Source organism: Colias philodice, chromosome 16 (assembly GCF_061535455.1).
Source record: "Colias philodice isolate Cphi_HAF_F1 chromosome 16, ilColPhil1 Martin Lab GWU primary, whole genome shotgun sequence".
Taxonomy (NCBI): Eukaryota; Metazoa; Arthropoda; class Insecta; order Lepidoptera; family Pieridae; genus Colias; species Colias philodice.
Genome location: NC_143101.1, coordinates 1,903,285 through 1,928,707, shown reverse-complemented (window position 1 = coordinate 1,928,707; position 25,423 = coordinate 1,903,285). Strand labels below are relative to the sequence as shown.

General features: G+C 33.3%; 2 protein-coding genes across 2 annotated transcripts in view; one reads left to right on the top strand and one right to left on the bottom strand.

The window, feature by feature from the left end:
* The first annotated feature begins 13,464 nt into the window (after positions 1–13,464).
* dgt3 (dim gamma-tubulin 3) lies at positions 13,465–20,335 on the top strand. Its single transcript, XM_089704972.1, has 10 exons — positions 13,465–13,847; positions 13,958–14,170; positions 14,461–14,650; positions 15,253–15,428; positions 16,143–16,253; positions 17,051–17,206; positions 17,475–17,652; positions 18,838–19,052; positions 19,323–19,488; positions 20,219–20,335. The coding sequence occupies exons 1-10, from the start codon at positions 13,666–13,668 to the stop codon at positions 20,315–20,317; spliced, it is 1,686 nt and encodes a 561-aa protein (XP_089561098.1). The 5' UTR covers positions 13,465–13,665; the 3' UTR covers positions 20,318–20,335.
* Positions 20,336–21,430: 1,095 nt separating this feature from the next.
* LOC149481446 (A disintegrin and metalloproteinase with thrombospondin motifs adt-1-like) overlaps positions 21,431–25,423 on the bottom strand; it is a 47,234-nt gene continuing 43,241 nt past the window's right edge. The window contains exons 15-18 of the mRNA XM_089705000.1: positions 24,959–25,070; positions 23,793–23,941; positions 22,837–23,014; positions 21,431–22,076 (exon numbers count right to left, since the gene is read on the bottom strand). Of these exons, the coding sequence (XP_089561126.1) occupies positions 21,946–22,076; positions 22,837–23,014; positions 23,793–23,941; positions 24,959–25,070 (570 nt within the window). The 3' untranslated portion in view covers positions 21,431–21,945. The remainder of the gene's footprint in view (positions 22,077–22,836; positions 23,015–23,792; positions 23,942–24,958; positions 25,071–25,423) is intronic.

Sequence of the window (25,423 nt, the reverse complement as noted above, 5' to 3'; positions counted from 1 at the left end):
AAAACAAAGTCGCTTTCTCTGTCCCTATGTATACTTAAATCTTTAAAACTACGCAACGGATTTGATGCGGTTTTTTTAATAGATAAGAGTGATTCAAGAGGAAGGTTTTAGTATATAATTTATTAGGTTTTAGACAAAGCGGGCGAAGCCGCGGGCGGTAAGCTAGTAAATAATGATCTCTTTTCTCTATACTATAGCTGTTAGGTATATAATATTATAAAGAGGGATAAATTGATTATTTCTATTTTCTTGAGAAATTGATAATTTGTACTACCTAATTAACTCAAAAATTTTTACTGAAATAATTGTAGTAATTTTAAGTTTATATCCAAAATAACCTCTACCTACCATACAATAAAATGGTGTGTCCAAAAAACTTACATAATAATTATTATAAATTATTAGGTAGGCAAGTTAGGTAACTTTGTTCATATAAAACTACTTCAATATTTAGCCACAAAACGCAGCCAAGAAAAGCCCTATACAAAACCGTTTATTCACCCAGCGGAAAATCCAACAACATATTAATTGCAGTCGATTATGCATCCCCTACTGCGTGCAACAATGCACTGTGACTCATGTCGCTACTTACTAACGATTACTCTCTTTGTTGCTATGAAGGCTTTATGTGTAAACAAAGACACTATTTCGATTTTAAAATAGAAAAATTTAGCAGTTCTCGACTGCATTGAATACGAATCGTCTAGATTTTTTCAATTATCTGCAGTGCATCTATAAATAAATTTACTTCCATAAAGCGTACTTATACATATAATACTAGCTGCGCTTCGCAGTTTCACCCGCGTGGCTCCGCTCCTGTTGGTCTTATACTTTATAGCGTAATGATATAGGTACTTATAGTCTAGCCTTCCTCGATAAATGGGCTATCTAACATCGAAAGAAAATTAAAATCGGACCAGTAGTTCCTGAGATTAGCACGTTCAAACAAACAAACTCTTCAGCTTTATAATATTAGTATATATGTAGTTTATATTGGGAACTATATTTTCTATCACCAAAATTTATATTTGTCATCAAGTTGTATCACCTAATAAATAGATCTATCACCACGAAATATTTTCGTTCTCAGATAAACAAAAATTGTTCCCAGGTATGAATTATCAAATTAATGTTAATATAATATGTGTAAAATAAGTAATCGATAACCAATAAAATTATATTGCATTACATGAATATAAACTTCGTTCTTATAATAACAGTTTTGTTACTTAAATAATAGCTCTGTGCTCGGAATGGTAGATCTGTCACCAAATAAATCGATTATCGATCCCTGACTGCGACTCCTTTTTATTTGATATTTTATCACCAATACAGTAGTAACATTTTATTTCGTTCAGATATTAAATTAATAGTATTCGTTACCAATTTAATACATCAATTTATAGTTTTAATGAAAAAATGATCAAAGGGGCGAAGACAAATTGTCGCGCTTTAAAAATATTGATTATTTTAACTTTAATTAAGTGTTTTATCTACAATTATGCTAGCCTTAAGCCAGCTATTAAACCAGAGCTGATTATTCAGTGGTTATTATTTTTAAGAATAAATATTGATTATTTTAACTTTAATTAAGTGTTTTATCTACTATTCTGCTAGCCATAAGCCAGCTATTTTAAACCAGCGCTGATTGTTCAGTGGTAATAATTTTAAACAATAAATATGTATTGATTATTTTGACTTTAATTGTTTTATTTACTACTCTGCTAAATTATTTTTCTTTATAAAAATATAGGTGGGTAATTCTGAGTTATATTTTTCAGGTGAACAATCCGAGCCTTGCTTGTAAAAGGAATTCAGCTAAAGGTTTATGTGAAAGAGTTAATACACACTGAACACTCTCAAGATCATCATCAATCCATACTAATATTATAAATGCGAAAGTACCCTGTCTGTCTGTCTGTTACTCAATCACGCCTTAACTACTGAACCAATTTGCATGAAATTTGGTATAGAGATATTTTGATATCCGAGAAAGGACATAGGCTACTTTTTATCCCGGGAAATAGGATAGGTTTTATCCCGTAAATCCAACGGGAACGGGAACTATGCGGGTTTTTATGGAAAGCTAGTTAATTATAAATAGTGTTACTAGAAATTGTGTTTTCAAAACAAAAAATACACAATTGATTGACATTACAATAGCACAATAAATAGGGGCTATGTTTAGCGGTACATATTGTTATCTAAACATGGTGAATTACCTAACATTAATTCGTGACCCGTTACTATTAAGTCAATGACCTGCAGAAATTATGCCAACTTTTAATATAAAACTTCACTACGATAATAAGCTTGATTAATTCAATTCAATTTAGGTACTTTTAAAAACTATCCACGTTTCAGCAATCGACTTCGAATTCGGCTTTCAAAATATAGAAACTACTCCTCATTGACTAGGTACTGTAGGTTCTTTCTGATTAAAATTACGGGCCCGATTAGTACCTACCTAGGCATTAAATTTCTTCTATTTACGCACGTATCGCTGCTGCTTTAATTAATAATCTCCAAATAAATATTTACTTACTCTCACGCTTTTAATTATCTAATGCTTCCAAAAAGGCGTGTAACCGAAAATAGAATTTAAGTGAAGTGTCAAAAAACGAACATGGCGGCGACAGGTTGAATGTGGGGAATGAGAAATAACGCTATGTGTTGAATGATTTTTTGATCATTTATTTATAGACTGCCTCCTTGGGTTTAGAGAGTTCTTCATTCTTGTTAATGTTATGTTTACTTAATAACACTTAATAAGCAAAGAACTTGAAGGTATAGGCATAGATTACAAAATGGTAGGTTAGTAAACCAATTAATGTCTGTGGTAAAAGTATGATGTCATGTATGAAATTCTATTTAAAACTTGAACATTTATTTGCGGACAAGATCCAGTGAATATACTCAAAAAATAAGCCCGAACTGCAATTGATTAAAAACAGATTTAAAACAAATAAATAAATTCCACTGCAGTTTTAAACAAACACTTTTCAAAGAACTGTTTCGCAACATCTGCGCGAAAAATTTAGTTTTATCTTATCAAGAATAGAGCTTAGAACAAATAAATATTTCAGTTAGTAAGAATTCAGCTTAAACTATCCAGAACTTCTTAGAAATGCAGATCCGTGTGTTTTCATCGTGATTCGATTTACTGCTGTGATCTAAGAAATGCGTCTAGGAATTTTGGGAAAATAAAAATTACATGTTTGGATTTTTCGAGGAATATGTTGTTATAAAATATGGGTTTTTCTATTAGTTTCTAGTATGCGAGGAGGATGAAATAAATTAGCTTGAAATTACTGGAAATGTCTGATGAATGATATATATATGTAGGTATATATATATAATGTATCTTTTCAAGACGTTTTGAAGTAGAATTCGAAGAAAGTTTAGAACACAATTTACAGCAATTATCAAAATAACTAATAAACCTTAATAGTTAATGAATATTATTAATAGCTTATTTATCATCGTCAAATTAGTATCTAGTTATTCGAAAGATAAACATCTCATTGCATTCAAAACAGAAGAAAAGGGCCGATAGAACCTATAGGTAGGTATATATATTTTACAAATCACAAATCTTAACATGATCTTAACGTTATTTACGAACTAAATTCACCCGAAAGTTCTTAAAACACTATGATTATTTAAAAAACGCACAAAGACTCAAAAAGATTAAAAATCCACACAGAATTAATATTTAGCACAGATAATATTATAATAGTATACTAGTCTTTACATTGCTCTTTAATTTTCAAATTTAACGATAAGAAACAGTTGTTTCATGTTTCTCTTGGATATTTAAAACGTATTTATGAAGTAACGTACCTAGACGTTGTACATAAAAGGTGTCGAAAATTGTTATTGTTTAAATTATTTATTATTCACAGGTTCCTTTGAGCGTCAGCCGTCAAGAAGCGCTTTAATCTCCGAATTTCCTTTCAGAGATGTTATTTAAAATTCGTTGTTTATGAGAGCTTGTTTGAAGATAGAGTTATCTATGGTTGGTTAATTTTGAAACTAAATTGTCCTATATATTTTCAAACGTTTTCAAACATCATGATAGACGCGTTTGGGTCGAGATCAAAATATGTGCATTGTTTTATCTATTTATAACCTACAATGTGTCTTTTATCTTTATCATGTCTTTATCTCATTTTTTATTATGATCGTCTATTATTTATTGGAGTACCTAATGTAGGTAGCCCAGTTTAATTATAGCTAATCCCATTGAGATGTATGTACGTAGTACATATTATCTCAATGAGCTAATCCCAGTTTATTTTCTTGATTTTAAACATTTCAACATTTCATTACTTATGTCAAAATGTCAAAGTTAATGCAACTTTCTTGTTTATTTCTATTTTAAAAGCAATTTACTTGGTTGAAAATAGATAAATTGACTTTGACGGGACGCAAATAACGTTATAAAAATAACGGCTCCACAAACATTCCCATGCTTGACGCGTGGGCTTGCACAAACATGCAGTTGTATTCTACAATGTTATGAAAATATACAAGACGCTTGGGTAAATTAACGGTATTCAGCTTTTGTATATATTTCAGAGATACTGCAAGATTGATAAATTAAATAAAAATATACCTAACTTAATTTTTCATTAACGTATGTAGTAGGTATTCTAAAATTCGTGCTTACACACACATATTATTCTATATATCATAGACATGTCATTTTAAAATGTGAATTGACAGATTTACGAGCGAAAAAAAAAAATGCGAATTGTAGAGATACGCAACAGACGGCCTTACCGCTAACGCATTTATTGAAAACTAGCGACCCGCCCCGGCTTCGCACGGGTGCAATGCTGATACTAAATACACTACAGAAAAACTGTGAACGTTGTATATAAAAACATAGCGGCCCGCTCCGACTTCGTATAGAAAGCCTGGCGGCCGGCCGGTACCGCCGCAAACGCTACGTCCCGCAATTTTTAAATCTGTAATATCTTCGAAAATATTCACTTAAATCATACGGTGTAAAGGGCCATATAGATCTATATTAAACGAACAATGTATTCAAGGTATTTAATTGGTTAAGGATTAATGCTGTATTGGTTAAAATCGCATCGAAAATTAGCCATTGTTTTTCGTAAAAAGTAAATGACAAAAAAATGTTATTGTGGGTTATCCATAAGAGATAGACATATACCATCGCGGACTTTTCTATAGACCTTTTCAATGTGTATAATACTTAGTACATTATTTTGATAAAACTCGTAGGGTTCAGCCTGCGTTTGCAATGTAAGCGGAAAAAATGTAATTTTTTACGACATCACTTTAGAAACCTCAAAAATAACAGTACTTCTTCACTATTTAATGGATGTTATATATAATATAAACCTTCCTCTTGAATCACTCTATCTATTAAAAAAAACCGCATCAAAATCCGTTGCGTAGTTTCAAAGATTTAAGCGTACAAAGGGACATAGGGACATAGGGACAGGGAAAACGACTTTGTTTTATACTATGTAGTGATAGTGAAGATCTTTAGGTACCTACTATAATATTTTCGTGATATGCTGACCTACCTACTCAGTGGTAGATCATAAATAGTTAGGTGCATTTTTGTGATAAAAAAAAAAACAAATTTAAATGACACCAATTTTAAACAACCACAAAAGAAAGTGCTATCCCAACAAAAGTACCAGGCTCTCATAATGTACCAACAAGTTTAAGAGCCCTATTCACAACGCCAGTTGACAGTTTTAATAAAGCTTTCATGCTATTATCACTCTTAACTATTATCGATAGGGTGGTTTTTTGCGTGATTTTCAAATGGTGTTGAGTGCATGCCAGGTCCATTGTTTTTCTAGTGACGACACAGCACGAAGGATGCTCAACGTCGCCTACTTCCTAGTTCCTACATCATTCGATTGTTTTGAAACGTTTTCATTGTATCCAAATTTTATAAAAGGAACGTGATCCTGTGTTGGATTTTTCTTTGTAAGTTGTAAGATGTATAAATTTTTAAATAAGTATCCGTATGACCGAGGTTTGTTTGGTATTTTTGTCAATAGTTTAACACCCGAACACGCATAGGTATCTACTAAATTTCGTGAAAATCATTTCAGCCGTTTCCGAGACTCAGATTATAAAAATGAATGTCCTTTCTCCGCCTAAACAAATTTTGATCTATGTACTAGCTGTCCCGGCGAACTTTGTATCCTGTTAATGTTACCTTTTAGCTGAACTAATTTAGGCTTTAATGAACGTAATACAATGATACAAAATAAATATTTATATGGATTGATATGTAATATTGTTTTAATTTATTATTTCAAACACGTCTCAGAGAAAAATTATTGAATTTTAATAAGTTGTGCAGCATGGATTAGCAGCTTATCGTTCTTTAAATGTTATCGACCACGCCATTTTTTCGTTTCACTTTAGTTCTGATAATAATTCTACCACTATCATTGGGCGATCGACGCTGATACAGTGGGTAACCATCGTTGCCTGTGATGGTCTCTGCCATCAATTCTCGTGGATACCTTTTGGTACACTCGCTGTCGCAACCATGCATGGTGTTTGTTGGTTGATGGTTTCACACGGTCCTTGAATCATATTCCTGATAACAACGTCATGTCGGTCTGGATCGGTTTCAGGATTAGCAATCCCCGCACACTCATATATTTTATTCTTTCAACTAACCAAATTAAAATGTGTGCATGCTGCAAGCCAGATTTTCGTCATTCGATTGAATACATCCATCATTGAATAACCCCAAAGATGTGTTCCTTTAATGTTACTCATCAGTGATCGGATTTTTTGCTTGAAAACACGTGTGGTGATGTCGTGATATACTATATAAATATATATATAAAGTGAGTGGAACTGAGAGTACAAATACCGTCAAATGTTTGACAGAAAGTATGTGGTCAACTTTTGTATGGGAAAATGGAATTGTCGTCTTACTCTATCTTACACGCAATTTTGTCTTAATTGCTCACCGTTTAGACCTACCCTGGACTACGACAAACATTTTAAAACCAAAATCAGCTCAATCGGCCCAGCCGTTCTCGAGTTTTAGCGAGACTAACGAACAGCAATTCATTTTTATATATACAGGGTGTCCCAAAAAGTAGTGATGAACGGAAGCTGGGAGGTATAGGACCTAGAGGGCTATCCGAATCACCCCCATGTATGTTATGCGATTTTTCGTATTTTCGGAGTTATGACGTTTTTTTCAATTTTTCACCTATCGCCGAGTACGATGATATTTTCACTCATGGTGACGTCAATTGTTGCGCTAGATGCTTGATTTTTTTTTGTTTGCTAAGCTGAAAGATAGGCCAATTCAGTATGGTAACATTTACTATCGTTAGATCTTCGAATGGAATAAAAAAAAGAATTAAATGCCAAGAAAGTAATAATTTTATATTACCAGTATGTTCACCACTTCAAGGGCCCGTAAAAAAATAAATCACATAAAAAAAACGTGCCCGGGTGACGTATCTATACTTTTAAAAAATCAAATGTTCCGACAGCTACATGATATTTCATAGCGTTACATCTGTGCTTATGGCCTTTCACGATACTTCTGAATGAATTCATATACCTGCGCGCCGCGTGCGCAGTCGCGAGCGACAGGCACAGATTTTCACACAGAGATTTTCACACAGAGTTTTTCACACAGAGATTTTCACACAGAGATTTTCACACAGGGATTTTCACACAGAGATTTTCACACAGAGATTTTCACACAGAGATTTTCACACAGAGATTTTCACACAGAGATTTTCACACAGAGATTTTCACACAGAGATTTTCACACAGAGATTTTCACACAGAGATTTTCACACAGAGATTTTCACACAGAGATTTTCACACAGATTTTCACACAGATTTTCATACAGAGATTAAAACAGATTTTGACACAGAGATTTAAACACAGATTTTCACACAGAGATTTTCACACAGATATTTTCACACAGAGATTTTCACACGGAAATTGTCACACGGAGATTTTCACACGGAGATTTTCACAAAGAGATTTTCACACAGAGATTTTCACACAGATTTTCACACAGAGATTTTCACACAGAGATTTTCACACAGAGATTTACACACAGATTTTCACACAGAGATTTTCACACAGATATTTTCACACGGTGATTGTCACACGGAGATCTTCACACGGAGATCTTCACACGGAGATTTTCACATAGATATTTTCACACAGAGATTTTCACACAGAGATTTTCACACGGATATTTTCACACAGAGATTTTCACACAGAGATTTTCACACAGAGATTTTCACACGGAGATTTTCATGCAGGTTTGCTAAGCTGAAAGATAGGCCAATTCAGTACGGTAACATTTACTATCGTTAGATCTTCGAATGCAATAAAAAAAAAAAATTAAATGCCAAGAAAGATACAACTTACCCAGTAGTGAACATCACCACTTCAAGGGCTCGTAAAAAAATAAAATCACACAAAAAAAGTTTTCCGTTTCTTGAACGAAATAACCCGAAAATTCATAGTAGCAGAAGAAACCATTAAAAATGATAAAAAGACATTTAAAAGACAACTTTTTACGGTGATGTCGCACTTGCACTGAGGAACAGCGGGGTCATTTTAAAAATTTCTGGTAATTAAACACCTTGTTATTGGTTTTAATTTGTTTTTATTGATCATCATGATAATTCAATTTTTGCACTTTTAGATTTAAATTTTTCGATTGAAGCCTTCTGAATAATAAAATGAAATTTTCAGGGTAGCTACCTGATAGATAGAGCAAGTTTTTAAAAGCCAAACGGAAAACTTTTTTCATGTGATTTTATTTTTTTACGGGCCCTTGAAGTGGTGAACATACTGGTAATTTTATCTTTCTTGGCATTTAATTCTTTTTTTTATTCCATTCGAAGATCTAACGATAGTAAATGTTACCATACTGAATTGGCCTATCTTTCAGCTTAGCAAACAAAAAAAATCAAGCATCTAGCGCAATAATTGACGTCACCATGAGTGAAAATATCATCGTACTCGGCGATAGGTGAAAAATTGAAAAAAACGTCATAACTCCGAAAATACGAAAAATCGCATAACATACATGGGGGTGATTCGGATAGCCCTCTAGGTCCTCTACCTCCCAGCTTCCGTTCATCACTACTTTTTGGGACACCCTGTATAGAATATAGATGTATCGGACCATGGAATGGCAAATAACATGAAAAAGATTTTGTTAAATTCGTGTCGTGTTACCTATAACAATGGAAAAATCAAAGCTCGGTCAGCACACCATCGATGGCAAAAGCCTTTTAATGAGCTTTCAATTTAAACTTTCAATACGCCTACTGACTACACAAGATTTATAACCACTGTGGTCTTTTCCAATGGTTTCTCATTTCGGAGGATTAATGATTTGTAGGTATTAATTTAGGGGCTTACTAAAAACTATTATTTTGTGGATTTTGTGTATAAATATGACATTCCTATGCCTATAATCCGTAATGTGGTAATATACCTAAATGAAATATAGCGGATCTTATATATACTTTTTAAAAGATTTTTTTGCCGACATAACGCCTGTGGACCACTAATTCATCTTCATATCCATTTGTCTCTATTACCATTTTATGTAACGTAATGGTCGAGTTTTATCCTCCTAAGGACCAAGCTAAAAAAATCCTATTCTGCATTACCACCCATTGTTCTCACCTGAGTACATAAAAATACAACAGACCTGCCACCCAATGGTATTTTTTTGTTTTTTTTATTGTTAGAGTTAAAATTTACTTGTGAGATTTTTTATCTGTGTAAAATATAGCTTATAGAATACATTTCTGAAAAAAAAAACTCGATTTATTTTGTTCCCATGTGATCACATCAGACCTAAGTGAATCCAAAAATTTTTTTATTAAAATAAGGTTTTACTTGTAGATTTTTTTATTTACTTATGTTATAACATATGAGATCATACAATAACCTCTAAAAAGTATACAAAAGAATTAAAAACAGTTTTTCTTAAATTCTAAATGTGTAAGTTTACTACATATTAGGTAATAAAATATCTAAACTATCTGAACATATGTTAAAAAAAGAAATAAAAACATTGGAAGTACAATATTAGGAACTTGAAATATCAATGAGCTAACTAAAAATCGATTTGGAAACAAATGGTGGGTCTCCTAAGTCTTCATCACTAGAAATAAAATCTCCGTCAGTCGGCTAGGAAATCGATGATATTATCGTCACGAATAACTGAAAAAATAAGGAAGATAACTGTTTATTTTGATTGCAATAGTAATTCCTGTTGACAGTTTAAATAAATTATAATCATAAAACAGGACAATTATACTCAAAATTACTGTAAAACAACAAAATAAATTATTAACTAATTAAATGTTTTATAGTCATTGACTACCAATGTCTTCAACTGAGTACAAAAAAAATGAAAATAATGTTGTAAGTAACGACCAATGTTCTCACATGATCACATAAAAATTATCCGTGAATTTAAAAAATACAATATGAATTGTTTCGTTAAATTTAATTAAAATACGTTCCTGTACTGTTTTTACTATTTATTTTTCAATACCAAATGAAAATCAAGTGAGAGATTAATATGATAATTAACGATTTAACTTACCTCTGTTACGTTGACCAGCCATTTTAAAAACTTTAACTAAAGTATTTTAAAATTCTGTGATTGGATAACCCATTTACCTACCAAACCTAATAGTTCAATTCAGCCAATCGCGTTACACAGTGATCAAAGGCAGAAAAGCGCGGTATTTTTTAAGATATTTCGAATTTTCGATTTTGTCATCGGATGAGGACGGTGGTTGGTAATTTAGTTAAAACTTTTTGGTGCTTTGGGTTGTAATGGTGATAGTGTTTATGTACTTATATGAGGCCATTGGTCCTTAGGAGGTTATATCAATTGCACGTGGCGTGTTATATTACATGCAATCATGTAATATTGCGTTATTCTGGACTATCATGTCATAAAATGTAATATGGTTATGGTATAACTGTTAGAGCTAGCGCGCACCACGACTTTCTGCAGCGTGATTATTTTATCGCAGAAATACAACGTAAGAGTTACTATGACAATGCGCGCACATGCGATTAAAATAATCACAGCGATTTTAAAATTGTGATTTGTCACATTTTGCTGCGACTGCTCGCGACGCGATTGTCGCGAAAATGAAATGCATAATATGAATTTGTATGGTACCGCGCGCACTGCGATAATAAAATCGCACACTCGGGCCCGGCCGGCACTTCACTTGTGTTTCGTCTGTCCAACAGTCAACATCGTAGTGGTATAGGTACTGTTTGTACAGTAATCTGTCAAAAGTTTGAATTTATTTATTTATTTATTTAACACTTTATTGTGCATGAAACAAAATATACATAAAGGTAACAATAATAAAAAAAAAAACACAAAGGGCAGCCTTTTTGGCGGAATTTTCATTCTATAATAGCCAAAGAATTTTTTGGGATACATCCGAAGTTCATTGTATTTCGGAATTTTCATTCTATAATAGCCAAAGAAAATTTTTGGGATTAACATCCGAAGTTCATTGTATTTCTGATAAAAGAAACCTTTGAAAATTCTATCTGCTGTCAAAGGATGAGTCCAATATTGACGAATTTTCTTTTTTTTTTCTTCTTATCCTCCGAAGTAGTAAATAAAGACAAGCAACTTGTACGAAATCCATGATGAAAGTGAGTAAGGATCACTATTAAATTATCGCTGTGCGCGCACCGTACTCTCTGCGATTTTCTACAGCGTGATTTTGAAATCGTGTCGCAAAAATTAAAATCGTGGTGCGCGCTTGGCCTTACTTGCCTACTTTGTTCAGTGGGCAACAACGTGCAAAATTAAAATAAGAAATGTGCTGTGTACAAAGATAGCAAAAAAACTTTAGATTACTATCTGTAACCAATGAATAATCATTGGTAAACTATAAATCTAAACTCTAGAGTTTAGTCAGTTTTAGAGCATAGACAATTAGCGGTTGCTATTTGCACTAGAAAACAATGGGTGCCAAGCACGTGTCAAGTGAGAAAAACATGCTTGAATGAACTAAAAAAAAATAACTTGTTTATGGTAGAATTTCCAATATTCTATTCACCATTAGAGCCTTACTCCATTTTTTTTTTCATAATATGACAAAATACTGATACTGATAGAAATAGGCGTAGAAACTACAAACTCCTAACATTACTAACAATATTTTTGGTAATGTATCGTACCGTAAAAACATTCGTCAATACAACTGGACAATAGTGGCCTTGAACTTACAGCCCGTTCAAGAGCGAGGATATGCCAAAACAGAGGGGCTGCAATTGGCTAATAGCATAATTGGACACTCTTCCTCGGTCCTCCATTCTTTATGTCAAGTTAAATCAGAAAATTTATTGCCCTCATTACTAACATGACAGACGCGTTTATTTGCGACGTAAGAAAAAGTATGTACGTCATCATATTTATTGAATAATTGGTTTATTCAGATGTTTTTAAGCATAATCCGGTAGTCCCTATGGCTATATATACTACAATGATTAGAGGTAAATTTGACTATGCTATTTACTACCTGCATTTGAATCCTTATTGATGAAAATTTTATTATTAGGTTAGTACCTACTAGGTTTATGGTATTATCCTCTTTAGCCCCCCTAGTCAAGTGGCTTTCTGTTAGCGTAGCGTTCAATAGAATAGACTACGAATGTATGAGAATTGAGATTGACGTAAGCTGTAGATACGTTTATCTACTTAATTACTTAATGATTTAAGTAATTAAGTAGTTACTTAAATCATTTTCATACTAGTGATATGTAAGTGTGAAGTCTTCTTAATCCAATGTTAATAATAATTAGAAACAGGCCGTGTTTTTTTTTTAATTTGCGTGTCGAGCCGTTATCCAATTATGTTTAATACTATTGTTTCAATTATTTTGAAGTCTACCATTACTAGCAAACTTATGTCGAAACAATTACCTATGTCCTATGTTGTTTGGTGTTATTTCGCAAACTAAGTTGGTGTTGTGTAGACCCACTGTTGTGTAGATAGAAAATAAAAGAAGTTAATAATTATTGTGTTCTTAAGTATTATTATATTTAATTATTAAAATAACTGTGAGTAAAATATCTATGAGCATGGTAAGAGATTTCAATAGAAACATGACTTAATGATCTAAGGAAACATGACAACCAATAAGCTATAAACAAAGAAAGACAGCTGGTAGTTATTTCAGAAAAAAGAGAAATAATTAAATCTTGAGGTAAATTTCCAAGAAAATAATATCCTTTTATCTTTTATTTTAATATAAAGTATAAAAAATTTGCTCTAGTAGGTAGTGCACGTGTGCACGTTAAATGAGATATAGATAAATAGATTATAGACACTAAGGATTTACACTCTATAGTCTATAGTCTATAGTATATACTCTATAGTCATTTTTTGAATACGGACCAAATAAACTTGTATCCATGCTCAGACGTAGCTTTAAAAAAGTAGGTTTGACGTTTAATTTGTTGAAGTTCGAAATTCGAATTGAAATTTGAAATTTAACGTTTGTTGTTCACGCTGCAGCCTGCACGCATAAAAATATAAAAAGCTGGATTATTTACATTAAAGTGTAGAAAAAACGATTTGCAAATTGCAAGCAACAATGAACCAATTAAATGAAATTACTGATGATGCTTTTATTCCGTTCTTACACAGTTTAGGTGTAGAGACATACAATAAATCCTTTGAATGGATGTTGAACGATCCTGATTTTTCAGAGGTTTTGAGGTGGATTTATAAGAATTTAGATGCAAATAATGCACTAAGTGCCCGTGAAGAATGCAGGTAATGTTTTTAACATAATAAGCTTCTCGTATTCCGTAAAATTTCTGACAAAACATTCAAGTAGTCTTCAACAATAATTTCTTCGAACTTCAAGATTTTTTAATTTACAGATATTTAGAACTCGAAAGAAATGGTATGCTTATGCCCATAGAAGAATTAGAGAAAGCAGTAATAGAAATACAGCAGGAATATGAAGGAATTTGCTTACCAGGGAACTTGAATGCTATTGAAGATGCACAGTTGGATATAAAAATGCAAAAAGAACGATTGGATTTATTGGAGAAACAGGAAGAAGCAATTAAGGATATGATTAGGCACAATGAGTAAGTTCAAGTCATAATAACAAAAACTTATAAAGACTAAAATATATTTAAAACTATAATTGGATATGGAAAAGTAATATGAAGAATGCACTTTTTTCTTCTTCACAACTTTATAAATCTGAAATTTGTGCTTTTTTACTGAAGTGAAGTCATACATTGAAAATGTACTGTGCTAATAATAAAAAAATACATAATATGTAAATTAATAAATAACTTTGCCTTTTTCTTTTACGATTTTTAGAAAGAAACTTTCGTAGATATACATAGTACATTGATGAGACTAATTTCAGGTCCACAAAAGAGTGTTTACACAAGGAAACAACAAAGCTGGGAGCGGCTGAACAGCAATGCTCTGAGGATGGAGCCACCCTGGCGCAGGACTGTCTCCGACTTGCTGAGGAAGTAGAGAGCATTACCAGTGAAGTCATGGATACTGTCAGAGAAGCGCTCGATGTGTATGGGAATTGTTATGGGGATAAGGTACATTTTTACATAATTTAAATTGCATAGTTAAATAAAATTCAACAATATTCAATGCAGTAGAACAACATAAATTTACTGTAATTTATTTGCATGTGTGCTTATTATATTCTGAATACTAATAAAAAAATCATAAAAATACATCAATGTATATTTTTTTGTGAATCCGTTTGAGCTGGGACACCAGAAAACACCTGAACCTGATATATTATATGTAGATAGAGTATATCCATTGAAATCATGTTTAATGCTGGTTAAAACAAAGCTAATGAACACCAACACAAAAAATACCATCTTATTTATAAAATTCCCGTGTCACAATGTTAGTTACCATACTCCTCCAAAACGGCTGGACCGATTCTCATGAAATTTTCTGTGCATATCGGGTAAGTTTGAGAATCGGCCAACATCTATTTTTCATATGTACCATGGGCAAAGCCGGGGTGGACCGCTAGTGTCTATATAATTACAAATTGGAAATCACATATAGGAATGAAAGAAAATAGCAAAAATATCAGAAAGATTTCAACCAAATAGTAATCAATCAAATTTTTGTGACATTTAATTCCCAATAGTTTTCAATTTGTTTCCGCCTATTACAGGAAATATCAAAAAGGTTCCTTGCATATGGTCCTTTTGAGCCATACCGTCAATCACAAGCACTGTTTAGGTCACATTTTGATCTATATGTCACAAAAAAACTGAAACATAGTGATATAATTAAGGAGGAAGATTTACGCTCGGCTCATTTTCTTGAGGCTAAGAATATGGAGAATAGGTTTGTAGACTTGAACATTATTTTATTATTTGGTTTAATTTACTTAACTAATTATCAAGTTTTTAAGTTGTTACAACAACCCCCATGTAGCCATCGTTGACTGTATTTTTAAAATCATAAAAAGGTCAATCTACTATATAAAAATAAGTCGGGTTTTCCTTTCTGACGCTATAACTCCAGAACGCACGAACCGATTTCCACGGTTTTGCATTTTTTGGAAAGGTCTCGGGCTCCGTGAGGTAAGAGGTTTATAGCAAAGAAAATCTGGTGGCAAAACGGAGTTCGCCCGGTTTGCTTGTCTTTATTAAACCTCAGCTAAATGATTACTAAGAGCTAGCGCGCACGAGCAACTTTGTCTCCGCAACTATTTTGTCTCCGCAACTATTTTGTCTCTCCCACCCATGGGCTAGTATGAAAGTGCGCGCACGTAGCGACGCAACTCCCCATACAAATTGATGGGAGAGACAAAATAGTTGCGGAGACATTGTTGCTCGTGCGCGCTGGCTCTAAGTTTTTTAAATGAAAGCTATTCTTTGCCTCCTGATGGATAAATAAAATTACAGTTTTATGAATTTCTTGTTGCAAAAATAGCAAATCAAACTGTAGTTAAGTTATTTCTATAGTTATTTATGAAGTAGTTTGATTTGCATCTCATTATTGGACTTATTATATTTGTGAATAAATTCCAATTTTATAATATTTATTTATTTCCAGGTTATTAGATGCTATATTGGCGTATGTGGAAACAAAAGCGGAGTTATGTGGGGAGCAAGCGAAATTAGCCCTTGTCGCTAATTACAATAATGTGCATCCCAGTCAAATAACGTGAGTGTCATCTATACTAATATAATAAAGCTGAAGAGTTTGTTTGTTTGAACGCGCTAATCTCAGGAACTACAGATCCGATTGAAAAATTATTTTGGTGTTAGATAGCCCATTTATCGAGGAAGGCTATAGGCTATATACCATCTCGCTCAGACCAATAAGAGTGGAGCAATGCGGGTAAAACCGCGGGGCAGAGCTATTCTAATATATAAATAATAGTAGTATAATAAATAGTAGTATAAATATATAGTAATAAAAGTATTATAAGAATGATGAATGGATGTTTCTGTTTATTCAAATAACAATTTAAGGAGATTTTTAAACGAAAATGTTATATGCTAAGAACCATGTTATATTGTTTAATTTAATAAAAAGTTTATAAGGCATTGTGAAAGACTTAATTTTGCCAATTTTATTTATTTATTTTTTATTTATATACTCTTTATTGCACACACAAAGTTTGACAAAATCAGGATATTATACTAAGCAATTGGCGGCTTTATTGCTTAACAGCAATTTCTTCCAAACAACCAAAAAATAAAAGCAGAAAGTTAATACAATTACAAAATTTATTTTTTTTAATTTTATTTTAAGTGGCATTTTAAGTGGCAATTTTAAGTGGCATGTATGTAAATTATACATTATATATACATTTTTTTTTATGTATGAATTCAATCATATATTTTTAACTTGTATTGATGCAGAATTTTTAGCTTAACACACACTTAACATACACAAACACAGTATCTTAATATTTTCTAAAATATTTTTTTCACCATTAAATATTATTTTCATAGAGTATACGCAATGGAAGCACAAAGCGCAATAGATTTGCTTGAACAAGAAGAATCAATTTTGGACCAGCAGTTGCAAGATGCGGCCAAACAGCTGGTGGACAGACGGACAAACTTGGCAGATGAGACCATCGCTAAATCTGCGCTGGCCGTTAGATTGTAGGTGTTTTTCTTTTTTCTTTTAATACTAACAATTATTATTAATGCCTTGATACACTGGAATAAATTGAAATTCTTATAAGGGCTGATTTTTCCCTTTCCCGTGGGATTTCCTGGATAAAACCTATCCTATCTCTCAAATTGGATCGAACTGCACATGGTGTGCGAATTTTATTATAATCGGTTAAGTGGTTTAGGAGTCCATTGAGGACAAACATTGTGACACGAGATTTATAATTTATATATATTAAGATAAAACTTCTTTCAGGCAAATCCAGTCAGATCTAAAGTACCTCCACACAATAACGCAGCAAGCGTTATCACTAGATAGACTGTTATACTGTGCATTGCGAAGGGAACTCGGTTCTATTGAGGAATTGCTGCACTTTGCCGCTCATCTCAGATGCTTTGTGATGCAGGAGGAGGATGCTGTGATTAGCAGGATTGTAAGTTATATTATATACTAGCGGTCCGCCCGGGCTTCGCCCGTGGTACCTACATGTTTAAACTATCCTACCTCTCAAGTTGGATCGAACTGCACATGGTGTGCGAATTTTATTATAATCGGTTAAGTGGTTTAGGAGTCCATTGAGGACAAACATTGTGACACGAGATTTATATACATATATTATATATTAGCTGTGACCTGCGGTTTTACCCGAATTGCTCCGCTCCTGTAGGTCTTAGCGTGATGATATATAGTCTATAGCCTTCCTCGATAAATGGGCTATCTAACATGGAAATAATTTTTCAAACCAGACCAGTAGTTCCTCAGATTATCGTTCAAAGAAACAAAATCTTCAGCTTTATAATATTAGTATAGATATTATGGGCCCTCTTCACGTTGGGCGAGTAGAGGCAATCGCGATAGTGTAGAGGGCCTAATATGTGTATGATCTGCCGTCATTATAGATTTTTACTAGCTTTCCACCCGCGGCTTCGCCCGCGTAATCGAAGAAAAACCCGCATAGTTAACCCCGGGGTAAAAAGTAGCCTATGTCCTTTCTCGGGTATCAAAATATCTCTATACCAAATTTCATGCAAATTGGTTCAGTAGTTAAGGCGTGATTGAGTAACAGACAGAGTTACTTTCGCATTTATAATATTATAGTATGGATTTATTCGTAATGGCAGTAAGCATCGACGATTATTTGTTGGGCCTACGCTGCCCATAAAGTTGGATTGTTTGTCTGAATGCACTAACTTCAGAAATAAAACCGGCCAAGTACGAGTTGGACTCCGTGTGCACCGAGGATTCCGTACAAACCTGTTTTTTTATATATTGTAACTGTTCATTTATACTTTTCACAATGATTTAAAAACTATACTTCTCTATAAAATTTGTATTAACAGAAATCATTTGTGGAGCTCTATTAATATTAAAATTTTGCAAGACTTCTTTGTCACTTGTTCTATAAAAAATTTGACATCATAAGGCCGCCTGTCCATCTGCAAGAAAACTTCCGCGAGAAATGTCCGACAGTCTGTCTGACAGCAGCTTGCAAGTCTAATTCCGCGTTTCCACCTGCAAGTAGACTTGCAAGTTGCTGTCAGACAGACTGTCGGACATTTCTCGTGGAAGTTTTCTTGCAGATGGAAACGCGGCCTTACAATATTTTATTTGATTCCAGCAATTAATGAACGACATATGCACAGAGCAAGAACAAACAGACAGACAAATAGCCTTATCGAACACACTCCTAAACTCTCTATGTTCTATATTAGGAGTTGAGAAAGATGCAGCCATTTTGGTTACAGCTTACTGTGATTTGAAGAAAAGTATATATGAAGCTAATGATAATATTATAGATGCGTTGGTGAGAAAGGAAAGTGATTTACAACACTTGTAAGTTATTTTGTTGTTTTTGATTTTTACAATTGGAATTGTTAAGTTCGGAGTTATAATTATTATAGAGCTTCCATTTAATATAATGCACACTTTAATACACAACCTCATTGAACATTGATAATTCGTAAATTTATATCACAGTGTGTTGTTGTTTTTAAGGACGGGAGAATATTATAACTAAAAGATTACTAATTTAAAATTATTATTCCACAAAATTATGTCAATTCTTAACATATATTAACGTTCAATCCTACATTTTTTATTTAGCAAAAAGCAACAAGCAACACTGAGCCGCTACATATGGGACGGTTGCAGCAAGCAAGCGAACAGCTGCAACACGCATGTTGCTAGTATGGTGCACGCTTTGGTGCAAGAGTTGGTGCTAGTGGACACTAATGTTGTAGTGACTAGTGGACAGTTTAGTTCTGTTAAGGTAAATCTTTTTATATCAAAAGTACGGCATTTCTAAATAACAACTTGACACAATCATATAAATCTAAATAACAAGACACTAGAAGTCGTAAGCACGCGTGACCTTGTCGCCACTCAGGTGACTTCCAAGCCACCAGTGCGTTCGTCGCTATTCAGTTGCTCTCGAGACGTGCGTGTGTAAACATAGTGTGTTTCATCATTTCCCATTGCGGAAATTCATCCTGCTATACTAATAAAGAAATAACATTTCATCGGTAATTATTTTTTAGAAATAATGCCGTTTTTCCTTAAAATTTAAGAATATTTACAAGTAATACGAATGACAGTCGACCCTTCCTATTATCACGTTTAAAACAAATTTAAACCTCATTTCTATGTGTTTAACTGTTTAGGTTCAAAGTTATATCTATTGAAAATTAACGCCCTCTGTTGTAGAAAAGCCGAATTTTTTCGAATTTGTATTTTTCTAAGCAAAAAGAAACAAAACATCTCATGTACCTGGGGATGTTATTCGAAAAAAAAACCGTGCGTTAGGGTACTTATGTGGCGGCAAAATCAAGTTTTTCCATAGCTCAAGTTTCATCCAAACCCGTCCAGTAGTATTTTCGTGACAAACATACATACATCTATCATCACAAACTTTCGCATGTCCACATAAATAGTATTCAAATAAATTTTATTTATATCTTAAATAAAATTAAGAATAACTTAAGAATTCTTCTTTTTTTCAGAATGGCGATAAGCATAATCTTCGGAAACTGTGGCAATGGTTCCTCACTGATCCAGCTAAACTGATGTCGGCTATGAGAAATGTTAGGAGTTATAAGTGAACTAAGATACTTTTGTAGTTATTTCAGTATAATATATTTATTTCTATTGAAATTGTGTTTTATTTTCCTTGCAAACCAAGTAGCGCTCAAGTAATCAGGTTATTAATTGATAATTAACTATCATATGAGACCATCTTCTAGAATCTAGATTATCTTATCGATTTTTTTCTGTGAAAACACACCCTTAAAAAGTAAATACATAATATACTTACATGAGGAAGCAATTTTTAGGGCGTCCTCGTCCATATAATAATATTATGGTAAACATTTTTTTAGTAAAAAAGTAAAAAAAAAAGCAACATTCTTATTTCGAAAAGATAAAATCACCGTCCCCGGAGAATATAATGATAACTGCAAATACAACTTTTCAGGAAAAATAAAAAACCAATAATTGACTTACTTGCCAAGCAATAGACGTAGAGAGATAAGAAAATGCTAAGTGGTAGCCATTGGTGGTAGCTAATTTTTTAACCTTTTATTATGTTTCAAAATAGTTTTAATAACTTTATCAGAACTGAAGATATTTAGATAATTAAAATTTAAAAACTTAGTACTTAGCATTTGACTGATGTCTATAAGGGGTTTGGGTTTCTAGTACGAATATGTTCTGGGAGAAGCCTTAAAAAGCAGTGAATATTATTGTAATATCTTATAACTTTGTGGATTACAGGAGAAAAATTACAAAAAAAAAGTTGTATAGATATTATATTAGGCTACGTATAACGTAGGTTTCAAATATGGCATAACAATAAAACTATGGTAATGGCAGTTATCATTTTATTCTCCGGGGACGGCGAAATGAGAAAAGGCTTAGGCATAATTTGGAATCGTGAAGATTTCGGCACAACTTAGCTTTCGTCAAACCATTTAAATGTTCTTCTAAAATCATGTACAGTATATTACATAATATTGTGTTTACATCCCCAAATTATTTTATCAGACTTGTTGACCTGCTATAATTATATGTATTTGTTACTATGTAACTGATTTCTTACAAAAGTTCTGCATGAAATACTTTCCATTTAAAAACTAGTTACAATTTTCTACTAGATAACACCGTAAGTAATATTAAATCTTTCTTTGGAAAAACTGGGGTTGAAATAAAAAGCACAAAATTATATAAAAATTATTTATTCTAAAAATATAGGAAAATATAAACATTTCTTACAACTAGCAATAAATATAAAATCACAATAATTGTACAGTCTTGTATGACTATACGGACACATCCGATTTACACAACCTTTAGCACCTTTGTGAAGGACTCAATTATTTTTCTTATTTTGCTTGCTTGTAATTTAGATTGGTATGACTAAGTATTTTTTAATCATTTTTGTATAGGTATTGAAAATACTAATTTGTAAAATATTATACATACTCATTGAATTGAATAATTATAGTATTTTTTTATCAGAGAGCAAATTAAAAAGATTACCTATTAATAATCATACAACTTTTACTACACTTCATTTTGTAGACTCATTTGAATTAAAACTTTCATCAAAATAAATAAGCAACTCAAATTATTAAAGATTGTTTTAAAATTTTACCCGACTTCAAAAAGGCGGAGATTCTATGTTCTACTGTATACTTTTTTTTATATAAACAATAATTTAATTAATTATTATTCAATCCCAAGTAGGTCGTGGTATTTTATTCAGGAGTGTTTGTTCTGGCGCAATGTGTATGGGATTGTTGAAGTCCACTTGAATGTTGTCTGGTATCTGTTCTGGGTACGAGAAGTGCTCGTTGATTTTGTCTGAAAGTATGAGAAAATTATTGAATTGAGTTCTATGGAACGTCAAAATAAACTGGATAAAAACGATAGGGATTAAAACACAATAATATAAAATATTGCATGGAACCTTTCGCCAGACGTTTTAGAACTCGTTAATAATATTGAATGAAATTTTACATAATATATTCTAAAATATAGTTGTATATTTTAAGCTGTTTATCGGACTATTTTAAACATATACAGGGTGTCCCACTATCGGTATTCTAAGCGCGAAGGGACTTGTAGGTTTGCAATTTGCATACACTGATCACGTTAAACATACTTAGAGAACAAAATTGCGTCAAAAATTGTTTGCAAAATTTTTCTTTTAAATCCATGTTTTCTTCTTTAGCATATACCGCTTCGTTAATATGTAAAATTAATCTTAAACGATAGCTCACTTGCGGGTGGCAAAGTTGGGCGAGTTACTTGTTATGGGTGTACACATAGAGTTTTAAAAATTCATCTATTTGTTAAAAAAAAGTGCGTCTGGAATTTTATAAGTATTTTTTACGTACTAAAAACTATAACCTCATTTGAGCTTAGTATACCAACGGTGGGACACTCTGTATAGGCACTGGGTTCTTCTACTGAAGATGAAGACCTGTATTTTTGTCAGGAAATAACGATATATTTTTTTATTTCTGCTTATAGTCTGAGTATCTCTGATCCCTGGTAACTTACTCGTATAATTAGGTTTTACAACACAAAAGTGTCTCTAGAAAGGCTTATTATTACTCACTCGTAAAATTAAGTCTGGCGATAATTTCGTCAATCTGTTGTCTGTCAAGTGTGGCCTTCACAGTGATCCTGTCTCGTAGTAAACTGCGTCTGTGTCTCGAGGACACAGAACTGTGTCTCGCTAGTAAGGGTAATGTGAACACAGATTCTGCGACCGGCGTGTGGTCTGGACCGAACTCCTGAAAACAATAATAATTATTTTTAAAAGGTATATTAAATAATTACTTTACTAACAAGCATAAAAAGTAATGCAAATATAATATCTTATAATAAAAAAAAATGTATGCGTGTACTAGAGTACACACGTAAGAAGTGAAACTTCTTTATGACCTTAAAAATGTCACGAGTATGGCGTAACGCAAAAATGTCACGCGTACGGCGTTACGCAAAAATGTTAGAGCGGGGGCACACGAGCGGTGCGGCGCCGTAACGTTGTTATGTCGCAGCGGCGTCGTAGCAGCGTTGCACAGCGTGTCCTTCCTTGTGACGCAAAACAACTGAGCGGTGCCGCTCCGACGTCGCACCGCATTCACCCCTCCCCGCCTCGTCTTGGTGGTTACAAGTCCGGTGCGGCGCCGGAACGCATCGTGTGACATGCCACAGATATTTCTATGTAAGACGACGCAGCGACACCGCTCCGGCGCCGCACCGCCGCCGCAACGCATCGTGTGCCCCCGCCCTTACACTAAATTTTTTCCAACCCCGATAAAGAAGTTTCACTTCAAAAATTGGTTGTCTGTAAAGTCGGTTTACTGACGATAGCTGTTGAACGTGACAACGTCCGATTGTGCTTCTTTGTCGCTCGTTTCGCGCTCTCGCTCGCATTTCAAGCCTTACACGGAACGCCTCAGAGCGAGGTAACGCTGCATGAGTCATGTTTTTTTGTGCGTGCAGCCGGCGCTATCGAATTATAAGACGTTGTCACGTCAAAAATTCTAGCAGAGTACACAAACTCACCAGACACTTCCCGCTAACACAATAGGACGCGTTGTGTCTCCCGCACGCAGCACCGAGCGGGAGCCACCCGTCCCGCCCGTTCACCAGATAGAACCGGTGTCGGACTCGTTCGTCCTGACACGCGACACGACATGGACGGTCTGGGTCCTCTGCGTAAATAAATAAAATGAATAAATGAGTAAGGATGTAGGTAAATGATAAGTAAGTTAGAATATCACTACACAGTATAAAACAAAGTCGCTTTCTCTGTCCCTATGTCCATATGTATGCTTAAATCTTTAAAACTACGCAACGGATTTTGATGCGGTTTTTTTAATAGATATTCAAGAGGAAGGCTTAGTATATAATTTATTGTTTTAGATAAAGCGGGCGAAGCCGCGGGCGGAAAGCTAGTAAATGATAAGTTACAAACATAGATAAATTTATTTGTTTATTAGTAACAGAAAAGATCTTTTGTGTGTGAAAAATATAGAAATAAGTTAGGTACCTACGTCGTAAGTAAGTAGTTCAGAGAAAAATGATAAATCAAACACATAAGCATGTATAGGCTGGGTGCTCTGAATAAAAAATTAATAAGTTAGAAATATAAGGAAAAACGCGTCTGATGAATATGACAACGTCTCAAATTTTTTTCCTGTAGGTAAATATTAGCTTTTCTGTGAATGAGAATATCCACAGTTTGGTTTATGTTAACATGGATCACTTAGAAATGTTCCCCGTTTTCCAATTACAGCACTATGCGGCATAATGCTTAACGTTAAATGTTTCAACTACAGCAACGCTTCGCACAATAAGTAATGCGCGTGAATTGATGCGTGCAATCGATGCCATTGATCAAAATGTTTTGTTTATATATTATCGTTAGTACTTAATATTATTAATTGTTGGAAAAAATTTTAAAGCTTTCGTTTCATTGTAGTTTTTTCGAAATAATCAAAGTTAATTGACTTTTTTATATTTCACATTTAAAATGTGAATACAATTTCCACTGAGTCGCATTATGCTCTGCCCCCCTATGCAAGTGGCTTTCTGTTAGCGTAGCGTTCAATAGAATAGCAGGTTACGTCAATCTCATACATTCGTAGTATATTCTATTGAACGCTACGCTAACAGAAAGCCACTTGCATAGGGGGGCTGTAATTGGAAAACTACCGCTATCTACTCACCCACGGCAGGTGATATCTGCATGCCGAGACCAGACAGTCTTCTAACTCTCTCCTTGTATTTGCTGCACACCATTGTGGCGTATTGATATGCACTCATGTTTTGACTGCATCCCTGAAATCATTCATTGACGATTTTATTATTTCTTGATTTGAACATGAATGGGTAGAATTTCATAACCATTTCATATCAGGAAATAAGTCTATTTTATTACAGCTTAAGCGTAATTACTTTTATTGTTTCTTGATTTGAAAGTGAATATGTAGAATTTCATAACCATTTCAAATCAAGAAATAAGTTTTTTATCATAGTTTAATAATCAATGGAGTGAAATATGAGAATAGCAATTTTTATTATTTGTCTGTTTATTTATTTATTTATTCTTGATTGTACATTGGGTTTATATTATTTTATAAATATCTTAATTGATTTAAATGTACAAATGGCCTTATGGCTCTTAGCCATAT